Raw genomic sequence first — 11,910 nt, 5'->3', positions numbered from 1 at the left:
TTTGTTCAATTATATGGTATATAATATTTTTAAGCTTCAAATATTTATATATCTTTCAATTCTTTTTACAGGTTTTCGTTGCATCTTGACTTTGATTTTGGACTTAAGTTGGATGTATTATTTAGAACTATAGAACTTTAGTAGTAGTATGATAGTGAACATTATAATAGACTTATTGACCAATGTAATCGCAATCACTTTCTGGACAAATATTTGCTTCCTTTATTGCTATATTTTCAAGTACAATATTGTTATAATTTGATGCTCAAAATTATCACTTTTGAAGTTGAGAGTAATTCTGGTTGAAGTTGGAAATAATATGATTTAATGTATATATGTATGTTATTTATCACGTTTAATATCAAAACAGAGCATGCAAATACATCAAATTGGTTTGCTACTCTATAGCTTGCGTCAGCCATAACATCAGCTAGGCCCACTCTACATCAAAACTAATTTAAAATTCACACGACTATGCTCACACTATAGCGTCGCATTTAGAGACAAGTAAAACCACGCTATAGCGTCTACATAAGGCGAACTCTATAGTGTCTACATACGGCGGACTCCATAACGTCTACAATTGGCCGACTCTATAGCGTCTCCATACGGTCCACTCTATAGCATCTACATAAAGTCGACTCTATAATGTTTACTTAGAGTCTCGTATGGCTAATTCTATAGCATCTACTTTCGATCGACTCTATAGAGTTCCTTCATAGCCTGTTGGGACGCTTGGTCGACGCTATAGAGTCCATTTTTTACTCTTAGAGTCTACTTTTGGCTGACTCTAATTTACTATTTTCTTGTAGTGAATGGTGTCTTGGAATTACAAAGATTTAAAAAATCATTTCTTCAAATATAAAATGTTCATTCTTCCATAAGACGTTTGTAGTAGTTATACATGTTAGAAAAATAATTTTTTATAGGCAAAAACAAATATTGAGAGACTTAAAACTAAAAATATTGAATGCATGTTATTTTTAAGTTGATAGTGTAAGATACAAAATGAATAATATTCACTTTTCTTATAAACATTGTGTAACTATGAGATTTGTCCTTTGAGTTGAATGTTCTATCAATCTCTTATTTGAGTTAAAGTTGTTTGGTATTGTGTCTTTTTTTTGATTCTCCTTTGAAGTAATATCAAAGTTGATAAATGGTGACCGACTCACATGAGTACAATATAGGTGGAGAATCCTAGATGAAAGGGTGTCTTGTATCGAAAGTCTTCTTTACAAAAGTTTTAGACAAATGTTTCTTGTTCTTGTGAGATAAAACGATATTCTACAAAAGTCATTGTTAAAGTATTCATGATTTACAATGTTTACATTTAAGGAAAGTGTATCAATATTTACATCAATCTGTAACATTGATTTCATTTTGACAATTCTAGCAAGTCCATTTTTAATGTGTTATAAGAAAACTTAAAACTATTTACATACTATAATTTTTAATATTTTATGGGATTTTTTCTAAAAACTTGTTATAAAATTTTGCAAAAAAAAAAACTTTTTTTCGCTATTTTTTCTCTGAATTTTAATTGACAGATAATTCTTTCGTAGATAATTATTTTCTATAAAACTATAAAATTCGCAAGTATTTCTAACAAAATTTTCTACAAAAAAACGTATGCAAAATATTTTGAAAAATAATTGATAACAAATTCTTACAGACCATTATTCATAACAAAATTTACAAGTGTTTCCTAAAAAAAAAAATTAAAAAAAAATTAACAGGAAATATGTATTTTTTTAATAGTGTTGACCCTCCAATCATGTGATAATATATAGTACAAAAATAAATTAAAACCTTCTTATCTGAAAACTATTCTTTTCACTCTATGATCTTATGTTATTACTATTGATCTATTTTTACTATAACGAAGACATTTATTGTTTTATTTGGACCTCTTAAAAGTAAAGTATATATGACCTACATTATTTCCTCATCAAAAAGTAGTAACTTCATTATATTCCTAGCTTTTACTAAAAGAAGGATCACTCACGATCTTTATTGGAATATTGACCCATATTAATTGGACACATGTGTAAAATCATTTTTAAATTGCTGCCAACGTGACTACAAAAATTAGTGGGTTTAGTCGTTTACAATTTTCAAATATTTACTCCTAGAAGACAAATACTAATAAAGATTCCTATGAAAACTAAAAATCTTCCTAGGAATAACTAAAATTTTCTTTGTATCCATAACCCTTATTCTCTGTTGTGCTTCAAGATGTACTTTGTTTAACTTAAACTTTTTTTTTAATTATATATTATAAAATATCTATAAAAAGTGTATTTAATAAGGTTGGAGAGACTTTGTAAGCTACTACAATTTCCTCTATGCACTTATTGAAGTGGTTAACTATATTTATTGAGAATATGTTCCTAGCAGAAGGATCATTCTTTTAAGGGATTTGTTAGTTTGAAATGAAAAAAAAAAAGTGTTTGCTTTTAATCAATAAAACTAGCTTTAAAATAAGAGACCAATAAGATGGGTTATAGGAGCTATATCTTAAGGTTTATAATTATGCTAGATCATAAATTTAGAGTTTTGAATCAAAATCATATTTTTTTCTAATTTTAGAATGGAAATATTATTTTTAGAATGTGAAGAACCAAAATTATAATTATTTCAAATTTTAATATTAGAAACATAATTAAACGTAAATTCACTACTAAAAAAAACTCATATTTTCTGCCTATTTTATTTTGAAATTTTTTTCGTAGGAAATACTTACAAATTTTCTTGTGAAAAATAATTTGCAAGGAATTATTTCTTGCAAAATATTTTGTATAAAACACTTTTCACAACAAATTTTGTAAGAAAAACTTGTAAATTTTATAATTTTGTAGGAAATGATTACTCACAAAGAAATTATTTGTTAATTAAAATTCTTAAGAAAAATGACAGAAAAAATTTTTTTCTTACAAATTTCTTTAATAAATTCTCAAGAAAAATCTCATGTAATTTTAGAATTTCTAGTAATGATTAACATATCGGGAGGATTCAATTTCAAAGTTAAAACTATATATTAATAATAATTAAGAATAAATCGTGCATATAATTTTTTTTATAACTTTTAAATTTCCCATATAGTACACTATAGTTGTTGAGAAAATATGTAAATCTAAATCCTATATTTAGTAGAGGAGAAAGTTAAGTACGATAAAAAAAGATATTGTAAACTTGTTATCTTAAAATTTTAATTAGAGACGATGTTAATATTTTACTTCCATTTGACTTAAGATTTTATCGTTGTTGAATTTCCTTAATAAATTCTTTAAAAACATAAAAAATAATAATAAATAAAAATATTGGAAGAGACGAAAATGAGTAAATTGAAAATTGCATTTCAATTAGAAATTATAAAGTATATTATCAAAAATGATGTTTCTGAAATTAAATTAAGAAATATGACGATGTTTTTCAAAGATCATGATAAGATCACCAACATTCATGTTTCATGTTTTTAATATGATTAACACGATTAACACGTATATGATTATACATAATGTACTTAAAGATCATAATTAATGTCAACTCTTCCTACTTTTAGTAACTTTTATAAAGAAAATATCTAAAACTGTTTGGAGCTTTTGTCTCCCTCCAATAATTAGAGTTTAACACAATATAAAGTCTCAATTTAATCAGTGAAATTAATGAATTATTTTCTGTCGTTCAGTAATGTAATTTGTTGTGTTCAGTAACCTAATATTGAACATATTGAACAATACAATAAGGTGTAATTAATACTCACTTTTGTTCATATGTGTCAGTTTAGTATCCGCTTTTAAAAATATGTCAATCTAATCCAACTTTTGAAAAAGTGTCTTAATTAAGTTTTTTTTTTAGACAAAAATTACTAAAGTCGTTAACTTAATTCATGACTTTTATCATTAAATTTTAATATAAATATCAATACTTAATTTTGTAAGTCATTTTAGATATCAATACCGTTAAAGGTGTTAATAATTTTTTGCTGAAAATGACTTAATTAAACGAAAATAGGTATTATCCGACTAATTAAACCACCAATTATCATTTTTTTTAAACTATATTAATTAATTATGGACACTCATTAGTTATAGAAGTTTATACTTTTTCACAATAAAAATAATAATATTAATAATAAATTAAAAACTTAATTTTTGTTATTAATTTGTGTTTAACAAAAAATCGTTTTAATTTTTATTTCTTTTTGTTTATTAATTTTCTGTCTTACTTTTCTCTACTAAGCTAAGTATTATCTTGTACAACTTTTCATAATTATTGGTCTGGTAACAATATTAGTAATAATTAGGTTGATAACATCTTTATAATATTTTTTTACTTTAATTTTCTTATATTTATTATTAGTTTCAGTTTGTTTGAAGCTTTCTAGTTTATATACTTCGAACAAGTTTTATAAATTACAGATAAAATGCATTAGTTATTGTCATTTTCATCACATGCATGGACTGCACATGGGGGGCATGATAATCCTTCCACTAGTTGAAATAAAATATGTCTAGTTGGTTTAATTTTTATTAATTTTTTAAAATCAGATTGATTATTGAGTTTTTTAAGACGTTTGATTATTGAATTATTGAAGGTGATTGAAAATTTAATGATTACTGGTATTATTTTATCTTTTAAGAAAAATCACGTGCAAGTATGGAAAAAATAAAAAAGCAAAAGAGGAAAACAGATACAATGGATCTAACCAAAAAATTATGACGAACAAATTTTAAAATATATAATAAGAAAAAGTAAGATTTGAAGTATTTAAACAAATTTTACACTACAAGATAATTTATTATCGAAATACTTGTGAGTAATAATAAAAATTTGTCAATAATTTAAATTTTAGAACATATTATTAATATCTAAAAATCCATCACTAAAATGGTCATCTTTACATTTTATTAAAAGATCACAAAATCTAATAGTATTTAGCGATGATCATAAATTTGACAGTAAATATTTATTGATAATTAATGGCAGATTTTGATCGTCGATAAATATCGCAATTAGGTTTTCTTTATCCTTTTTTTCTTCTTTTTTCTTTTTTATTATTCTTCTTCTCCACATTCTTCTTCCTCCTTTCCTTCTCTTCTTCGTCGCATCTCCTTTGTCATCATCATTTTCGTTGTTTGTCACTATCTCTCTTGACTTCTCCTGCTCTTTATCTTCTTTTTTCTCTTCCTTCTCCTTTTCCTTTTCCTCTTCCTCCCCCCCTCTTCCCCATCCTCCAACTCTGGTTGCCATCGTTGTCGAGTCACCGTTGTCACTATGTCACCACCACCGTCATGCCACCATTGCCATTGTGCCACATTGCCATTGTGCCACCATCATCGTCATACAAATGTGTCACTGCCAGTGATGTGTCTCCTCCTCTTCCCCCTCTTCCTCTTCTTCCTCCTCCTCCTCCTCCTCCCTTTCTTCTTTTCCTCTTCTTCTTAGTCATCTCCCCTTATTTTATACATCATCACGCCATTGTTGCCAACACATTCTCCTCCTATTCCTCTTACTTCTTTTCCTCCTCCTCCTCCTATTTCCCTTCTTACTCTCCTCTTCTTCTCACCCATCTTCCCTTAATATATAAAAAATCTCATCAAACTTGACAAAAAACTATTGTTCATTTTAGTGATGGATTTACCATTACAAAAATTTGTCGGTAATAGAAATTATAAATTATTGACAAAATTTACTAATAGAATTGACCATTAGATACATTACTAATGAAATTTACCAACGAAATTAAATGTCAGATACATTATTTGAGGAAATATCTATCGATAATATAAATTTTAATTTATTGATAAATTAATTATTGACATAAATCTTTATCGATTATTTAAATTATAAAATTAGTATTACTGAATATATGTCAGCCAATATAAATCTATCGATAATTACAAATTTTTTTGTAGTGTTATATAGAAAAGAATAAAGAGTTTATAAATGAATGATATATTTTTAAAATTTATTTCCATCATAAATTCATCTTTTTCTATTAACGATATCCATTAAAGAAAGAACAATGATGGCATTTGGCACAATTTGATCGTGAGTTATATTAGAAGGTTGGAAAGACAATGTTTCTCAATGCCTATATTGACGAGACAAAATATATATATATATATATATATATATATATATATATATATATATATATATATATATATATATATATATATATATATATCTTTCGATTTTGGTAAACATCAAAATAGTGTGAATCCACCTTATGTTCACAGTCTTTGCCACCACCACCCACCACATTATAATTCATTACATAAAGTACCACTTGGTCAATCTCTTTTAGAAAATATGAAATTGGGTTGTAAATTGAACTAAAGATAATATAATTTATTTTTCTTAGTATTTCTAAGATCGACTCGTTAAAATTGGTCCCTCAAAATTTTCAATTTTTTGATACACAATAATTAATAAATATTATAATTTTTCCATATAATGATTTATTACTCTTCAATTAATATCATTGACCTATTTACGCCAAAACTAATTGTGACATGGTTAAAATTAGCATGGTAAAACTGCTAATTGAAAAGTGCCATAGTAGTTGTGATGTTCAAATCAACATATTTACAAAATATCGGGCAAAAATAGTAAAAGAAAATTGAAGTAACCAATAAACCCTATTTATATGTATGTACCATATATTTTCTTTTATGTAGGAGTATATAATAATGATATAATAATAAAGGTTTATATTTTGTTGTGAGTTTTTAGTAGTTTTAATGTTATGTTTAATGTTTGCAAGTAAACTTCTTTATGCAATCTTTTAAGTTAAAAAAAAAAAAAGGAGAAAACTTTACATTTTATATATAGAATCATTTTATATTAAAAAAAAACAGAGTCTTGGAGTTCAAAATTAACTATGTTATATCTTTCAAGCTAAAGAGACAAGACGAGATCACTATTGCTTGAAGTCAAAGCCAAACCACGAACTCCAAAATCATTATCATTATTCTTTACACTTTAATTAATCTTTCACGAGAAGCAAACACAAGAGCAACATATACAATTTTAGGGCTCAAGACAATCTCATAGCAAAACAACTTATAATGTATGGTAATGATGTTTCTAACGTAAAATTTCATATAATATTTTAACCCAGTTAAAAAATATTTTCATCCTCAAATAATTATAAAAAAATTGTGTTTCGCTCTTAAACTAAATTATAAAGCATTTAATTTCTGCATTTTACGAAAATTATATAAAATATTTTTTCTAATAAACAACATGTAAAGTATTTTCTATATGACAAATAAACTTCTATAGTGAATTATATTATATAGTCTCCAAACACTTCTTATTGAGAAGAAGAATGTTTAATATAATTTTTACAAAATATAGAGACGAAATATTTCATAATTTAATTTAAAAACGAAAGATAATTTTTCATAATAATATTTAACCCATTTAATTTATTACATTTTAATTTGTAAATTCATAGTTTTTAAAAACAAAATGGTATAATATTTGAAAAGTGTACAAATTGTTAGGAATACATCCAATTCTGAGTTTAAGTCTCACATTGGTTAGAAATGAGAAAGTAGAGTATTATATAAGAATAATGACTCATAAACTCATTGTCTTAAGATTTTGAGTTGAGAGTGGTGTCAATGCCTTATTTATTAGGCTTACGTTTTATTGGTGTTATATCTCTTCAAGTGAAACCTCTTCCTCTGTAAACCTAACACAAACATCATTCTTATTGTAATGTTGTACAAACTTTAAGAGACTAAAACATGTTTATTACAAACTAAAATTTACTCTAATATTCCAAACACTATATATATATATATATATATATATATATATATATATATATATATATAAACCCTAATAATTAACATCATACAAAGTAATAAGAATGGACCTTTTTCTTTATAGATCCGAATTGATGAGCATGTTAACAATGGAAAGTGCAATAGCAGAAAGTTGAAAGGTATCTTTGTTTCTTTTTGTGAGTGGAGAAACGACGCCATTGTTCTTCTGCTTGAATCCATCTTCACAGGTGGTAGAGGCATCGATGATTGAGCTTAGTTTCACGTTGCAATCGGAATAGCGTTTGGCCTTGTAATCTCTAATGGCTTCTCTGAAAGTGGAAATGGTGTCGGAATAGACTTCAAGGCAATCATCTAAGCATTCTTTCATGAATGGGCCTAAGCTCTTGTTCTTCTCCAAAAGATCATTGATGTGAGCATTAGTATCCGACACATTGTGCCTTGTAATCTTGATGGAGATTAAACCTAGTTCTTCCAGGTTTTTCGCATGTTGGCTCCTATGGTTGGATTCGAAGGATGCTACACAGAAGTTGTAGCTTATGTTTGGGTCGGTTTTTGAGCAATTCTTGCATGTTTGTTGGATGAGACGGTTGGCAAACCCTAGAGAATGGAGAGAACAAAAGATGATTGTGAGAGTGAACAAAAGGGAACAAGAAGAAGAAGAAGAAGGGTTCATTTTCTTTGTTTGGTGATTTTTTGAACTTGGGTATGTTTAATTAGGGTTTAAAGGTTGCATGCATGGTGATTTATAGATGTGAAAATGGTGAATTGTGTAGTGATTTGTATGGTGGAGAAAGAATGCTTACATGGGAATGGGAATGAGTTTAAGGTTGTCTTCTAAACAAGAAGGAATTGCAAGCTAAGTTACTTTGGTATGATTAAAGATTGAGTAATTATTATGGTGATAAAAGCAAAGAAATTATAAGATTTTGGAAGGATTAATTCTAGCACAAACATAAGTGGGAGATGTGGAAATATAGCTACGTAAACTTTACTCAATTATCTTGCCTTTTAAATTATATATATAAATTACATAAATGATTGAAGTTTGTTAGAAATTACTAAATTTTTTGGTTTAATTTCATGTAGCTTTTTTAACTTATTTTTAATGAACAAAACAAGGTGTCGATATCACTCTTTAGAAGAAAATAGTACACGTAGCATTTTTAAGTTATATTTTTCTTAAAATTAAAATAAAAACAAGGCATTTCAAAAAATTAAAATTAGAAAAATTGAAAATCCTTTAAAAAAGATAAAAAAATTGAAATCTTACAACTAATATTTTTCTTTTCATACACTTATAATAGAGCTGATTTAAAAAAAATTATCAACCAAACATGAAAAAAACAATCTACGGTATTAATTTTTTTGGCTATTTAAAAATTTTAAGTAGTGTCATTTAAACTCTTGGAATTTTTATAAATTATATTTAGGATTAAATATGTATTTGATCCGTTGACTTTCACTAAAAATTGAAATTTGTCATTTTCAAAATTTTAGTCCAATTTAGTTTTTTAACTTTAGAGATATGTGTATTTATTCATTTTAACCAAAATTTGTTGATTTTATTTAACATTTCGAACATGTTTCTTGGCTAATATTGAAATAGGAAAATATATCAACTCGTGTAAATAATTTAAATACTATCATAAAATACATGCGAAATATTAAATAAATTTAACAAAATTTGGTTCAAAAGATAAAATCTGTGTATTTCTAAAATTAGGTGACTAAATTAGACCAATTTTTGAAAAATTCTAAATTTCATCGAAAGTGAAGAGACAAATAACAGGTTTAACTTTTATATTTATATGAAGTTTAAAAAAGAAGAAGGAATAAGTTAACAATAGAAGAAACAGAGGTGCTTGTTCATACCAAATTGGACCCAGCAAACGCAATATTTGATCTAACACTTTCTTTTACGGTTTTTGCTTTTAGCACCTCTATATTTCTTTTTACACCTTTACTAATAATAAAGAAGTTTTATGATAATATATTATTATTGATAGTATTTTTGGAAAAAAAAAATTGTAAGAATTTTAAAACATTATTTTTATTGTTGCACGGTAATAAAAAGATGTTAAAAGGATTTATGAAGTTACAAAACGCAAAAACTTCTTCACGAGCCCTTCTTCATCAATCTCATAAGAAAGTCCTTTTATACTTTTTGCAATTAAAAAAAGTTAATTTTTTTCCTGTATTTAGTCATGAAATGTCGTTTATTATTTTTATTTTAAAATGAATTAACTTGGTTTCTTGAATTAAAAAAAAGTAATATAATTTAAGTTAAACTGAACAATTTAAAATTATTGTATTTAATTGAAATGTATTAACAAATAGAGGAAAAAAAAAACTAATTCATCCTTCCATTTTTTTCTTGAATGACTTTTAAGGCATATAAATAATATGCACTAATTCCAAAATGATTACTCTTGTATATCAAACTTTACGAACAGATTATACAAAAGAAAAAGAAAAAGATGTAAGGTTTAAGATTAATTTAAATAACAAGATATAAATTCAGTTTAAATTTATTATACCGATGTAAGAAAGTTAAACGTAGACAAAATGTAAAAATTGTGTTTCATGAAGAAACTATTCTAATGTATATCGGTTGACTTGTCAAATAAATGCATTGTTTGAATTAAACGCAAGCGCTCACGAGACAGTTATGCAATCCGCAATCTATTAGGAATCAAACTCGGGATACTAGTTTTTGCTATACTCATGTGTATAGACAAACATCTAATGTTTTCATTATACTCATCAAATTAATATATGAATAAACTCGTATAATGTGTATTGCCAGATTCATCTAATCGATGAATGAACAAACTTGTGTAATGTGTATTTATAGACTCATTTAATTTGTTTGTTGAAATACTTGTCTAATGCATATTTTCAAAGTTGTCTAATCAATATATGAATGACTCGTTTAATATGTATTGTTAGACTCGTATAACCAATACATCAACAAATTTATCTAATGTTTTTTTTTTTTGCTTTACTCATCTAATGAATGATGTATTCCTATAGTTGTCTAATAATTTATGTTACACTCGTCTAATCAACATATTTGAAATGACCTGTCTAATATTTATTATTATACTCGTTTAATTATTGTATCCTCTAATGTGTATTGTTAGACTCATGTAATTTTTTTTTCTATATTCTTGTAATTAGCGTATGAAAAAACTCGTCTGATGTATATTGCTAAACTCATCTAATTAATACATCGACAAACTCGTCTAATATGTATTGCTAGACTTGTCTAATTAGTATATGGACACACTCGTGTAATGCGTATTGCTAAACTCATTTAATCAATGTATATTAAGACTCATGCAATGTGTAATAAAAGACTTGTCTAATTAGTGAGAGGACATACCCGTATAATATATATCAATAGACTCGTCTATTCTATGTATAAACATACTTGTGTAATGTATATTGTTAGACTTGTCTAATCAGTGCATAAACATATTTGTCTAGTGTCTCTTGTTAGACTTGTTTAGTGTATGGACATAATCGTCTAATCAATGTATGTGCAAACTTGTTTAATGTGTATTGCAAAACTCATTTAATCGGTGAATGTAGAGGCTCTCTAATGTGTATTGGTAGAATTATATAACTTGAGTATGGACATACTTGTGCAATGTATATTGTCAGGCTTGTCTTATCGGTGTATGGACGAACAAATTTTTCTAGTGTTTGTTGCTAGACTTGTTTAATTAATGTATGGTCAGACACACTTAATGAGTATTTCTAGACTCACTTGACACATGACAAAAGAATTTTCTTAAAAAGACTTAAAAAAAATAAAAAAGTAAATAAAAAATAAAATAAAAATTACACATGACACATATCTAACACTCTTAGTAAAATATTAACGAAAAGGAATTAATTGTCACATTTTCAAATACATGGAGTGAATTGAGACCAATTAGAATATAAAAACTTACTTGAAATTTTCAAACAAATGCAAAAACCAAAAGATCTCAGATCTTTTATTATTTTATAGGATTAAGTATGTTTTTAGTCCCTGAACTTTGACACAGAATTGGAATTCGTCCCTATTCGAATATCTTGGTCCCTAGACTTTAAA

At 26.2% G+C, this 11,910-nt stretch overlaps 1 protein-coding gene across 1 annotated transcript; it reads right to left on the bottom strand.

Annotated features, from left to right (window-relative positions):
- Positions 1 to 7,864: 7,864 nt before the first annotated feature.
- On the bottom strand, positions 7,865 to 8,534 carry LOC114167476 (putative invertase inhibitor). Its single transcript, XM_028052567.1, has one exon. The coding sequence runs from the start codon at positions 8,479 to 8,481 to the stop codon at positions 7,906 to 7,908; it is 576 nt and encodes a 191-aa protein (XP_027908368.1). The 5' UTR covers positions 8,482 to 8,534; the 3' UTR covers positions 7,865 to 7,905.
- Positions 8,535 to 11,910: the final 3,376 nt, after the last annotated feature.

The sequence above is a fragment of the Vigna unguiculata genome, chromosome 10 (assembly GCF_004118075.2).
Source record: "Vigna unguiculata cultivar IT97K-499-35 chromosome 10, ASM411807v1, whole genome shotgun sequence".
NCBI classification, from domain to species: Eukaryota; Viridiplantae; Streptophyta; class Magnoliopsida; order Fabales; family Fabaceae; genus Vigna; species Vigna unguiculata.
The sequence above is the reverse complement of the archived record's forward strand: the minus strand, read 5'-3'. Positions and strand labels throughout refer to the sequence as shown.

What these genes read in the sequence shown, in the direction of transcription:
- LOC114167476 (XM_028052567.1), bottom strand. Translation starts at nt 8,481, where the DNA reads ATGAACCCTTCTTCTTCTTCTTCTTGTTCCCTTTTGTTCACTCTCACA.